The sequence below is a fragment of the Arachis ipaensis genome, chromosome B3 (assembly GCF_059453495.1).
Source record: "Arachis ipaensis isolate K30076 ecotype BB chromosome B3, ASM5945349v1, whole genome shotgun sequence".
In the NCBI taxonomy this organism is placed as follows: domain Eukaryota; kingdom Viridiplantae; phylum Streptophyta; class Magnoliopsida; order Fabales; family Fabaceae; genus Arachis; species Arachis ipaensis.
In genome coordinates, this window is record NC_142438.1 from 138,572,084 (window position 1) to 138,574,180 (window position 2,097).

Here is a 2,097-nt window from a genome sequence, read left to right on the forward strand (position 1 = left end):
AAACACAAAAATAAAAAATTATATAAATTATATGTATGTTATTTATGAAAAATACGTTGTTAAGATTAGTTAATAATTAATTATTTATATTTTATTTACTAAAAAGATAAAAATATATTTTGATTAAATTAGTTAATAAATAATTATTTATAATTTATAATGAAATTTTTTAATAATTTATAAAAAATATTTATAATTATTATTTTTTTAATTTAGCAAGTAGTGCCATATCAAAATCAGAACCTTCACTTTTGCCAATGAGTTTAAACCTCAGCACTTTGCCTTTCCCACAGTTTCCTGTATGCCACAATCATTTCTCTGTTGTAATCAAGGTATACATGTTTGTGGAAAAGCTTGATACTTGTTTGATACAAAGAATAATTTTTATTAAAAACGGGGTGGATGCAATTATCTCTACTTGCTTTAGCTTGTTTATTTGTGCTTGCCAGGGAAACAAAACACATATTATTGTTATGAGTTATGAAGATCATTTTCAGGTAGGTGGACTTTGCTCATTTGCCTCTTCTGTGTATATGTTTTCATCGCTGCAGTCTTAACCTTTCGACCCACTTATCAGGTTATAGCCACTCAAATAGGAACTATGGGGACAATACTGCATGCCAGGTACCTATACCATTGATTTTGTTTACATTTTGCTTGAGAAATGAAGTATATCTTAGTAAATTTTTTAAGTAATTAAGCCATGTTATTGTGTTCCTTGGATAAATTGATGGTATATGTTTGGTTGTAAACTGTGAAGTTCTCATTACTTTCTTCCCTATTTCTTTCACTACTGTCTCCTTTTGTGGGTTTACGGAAATTCACTACACCACCTCTAAAGTTAAGGTTTGGCTGTTTGTGCATAATATGTTGTTATGGAATTCCACTGCAGATACTGGTATTCTATAATTAGATACAAGAAAGGTGATATATTTTTTGGCGAAAAGTAATGACTGTGTAGGATATGATAGGTCATTCTTTCAATGAAGTTTGTTTGTAATTAGAGACTGAGATTTTTTATACTAACAGAGTTTGCTGAAGATGGTGTCTTTAAGGTCAATTTGGCTGGGATGACTTAGATAAATACTCTCGGCATAATGAATAACTTAATTACATTAAATTGGTTTTAAGTTTCAATATACTTCATTAAAAGTTAAAGATGTGCATGCAATTTTGCTTTTTGGGGAAATTGAAACTTTCAAATTAAACAGCTACACACAGAAAAATTGTTGTGAGAACTACAACTTTAGAAAATTCCATTTTCTATTTTGCCTACTGGAATTAGGATTGTCTTGCACTCTTTGTTTTGCATTGTCACATATTTTCCAATGCCAGGAAGGAAGGTGAGTCGATTAATCCAACTTTCAATGTTTCTGTTATATTTGGCAAACGGGATGAGGTAGGCACTCCTGTAGCAATTATTGTTCACCTTGATATTCTAAATGATGGTTGTGCTTATATTTTTCTAACTTCATTTGCTCCAGCCAATGTTGGCTGCGTGTGCCCCTCAACTGATTGAGAAGATAAGGTAACTATTCTTCCCTTATTAGGAGAAACTTGTTGAAATTGCACAACTTCTGTATTGTAATTTCAGCAAAAAAAATGTTCAACATTTAGAGTACAAAGATCCATTAAAAGAGATGCTTTTAAGACATACTTGTGCATGTGCAACTTAGCTAAATTATATTGACATATATCCTATTCCTAATTTGTAGTCTCTCTGGCTCCTCTAAGTCACTGGTGCTCTCGCTTGGTCTTAAAGACCATTCTAAGGTACATATAATGGTATATGCTTTTCTTTACTAAATGTCCATTGAAAAAGAAAAGAAAGAAATAATGAGCAATGCTAATTTTGATGTCATGCAGGAAACATTGAAAGGCATAATTTCAACTGTCATCAACAATGGCCTATGGTAACAAATTGCTCATGAAATGCCAAATTTATGAATCTGTTTTTGTTTTTTGTTGCTATTTTTTTATTTAGCTACAAATGTGCTACATATGGGTAAGTTGGATTGAAGTATATGATCATTTAATATGTTTTGCAAGTTTGGACTAATTATACATGAAATGAGTGAAACTAGTTTTTGAATTTTA

At 30.7% G+C, this 2,097-nt stretch overlaps 1 protein-coding gene across 1 annotated transcript; it reads left to right on the top strand.

Annotated features, from left to right (window-relative positions):
* Positions 1-224: 224 nt before the first annotated feature.
* On the top strand, positions 225-2,097 carry LOC107634800 (proteasome assembly chaperone-like protein). The gene is made up of 7 exons (XM_021117446.2): positions 225-332; positions 450-497; positions 578-624; positions 1,336-1,399; positions 1,485-1,528; positions 1,716-1,773; positions 1,867-2,097. Exons 1-7 carry the CDS (start codon positions 258-260, stop codon positions 1,915-1,917), a joined length of 387 nt encoding a protein of 128 aa, XP_020973105.2. The 5' UTR covers positions 225-257; the 3' UTR covers positions 1,918-2,097.

Bases quoted from the DNA above. Each gene is read 5' to 3' on its own strand.
- LOC107634800 (XM_021117446.2), top strand. From the start codon at position 258: ATGAGTTTAAACCTCAGCACTTTGCCTTTCCCACAGTTTCCTGTATGC. The intron at 333-449 runs GTATACATGTTT...TGTGCTTGCCAG, and splicing joins ATTTCTCTGTTGTAATCAAG to GGAAACAAAACACATATTAT. The intron at 1,774-1,866 runs GTACATATAATG...GATGTCATGCAG, and splicing joins GTCTTAAAGACCATTCTAAG to GAAACATTGAAAGGCATAAT.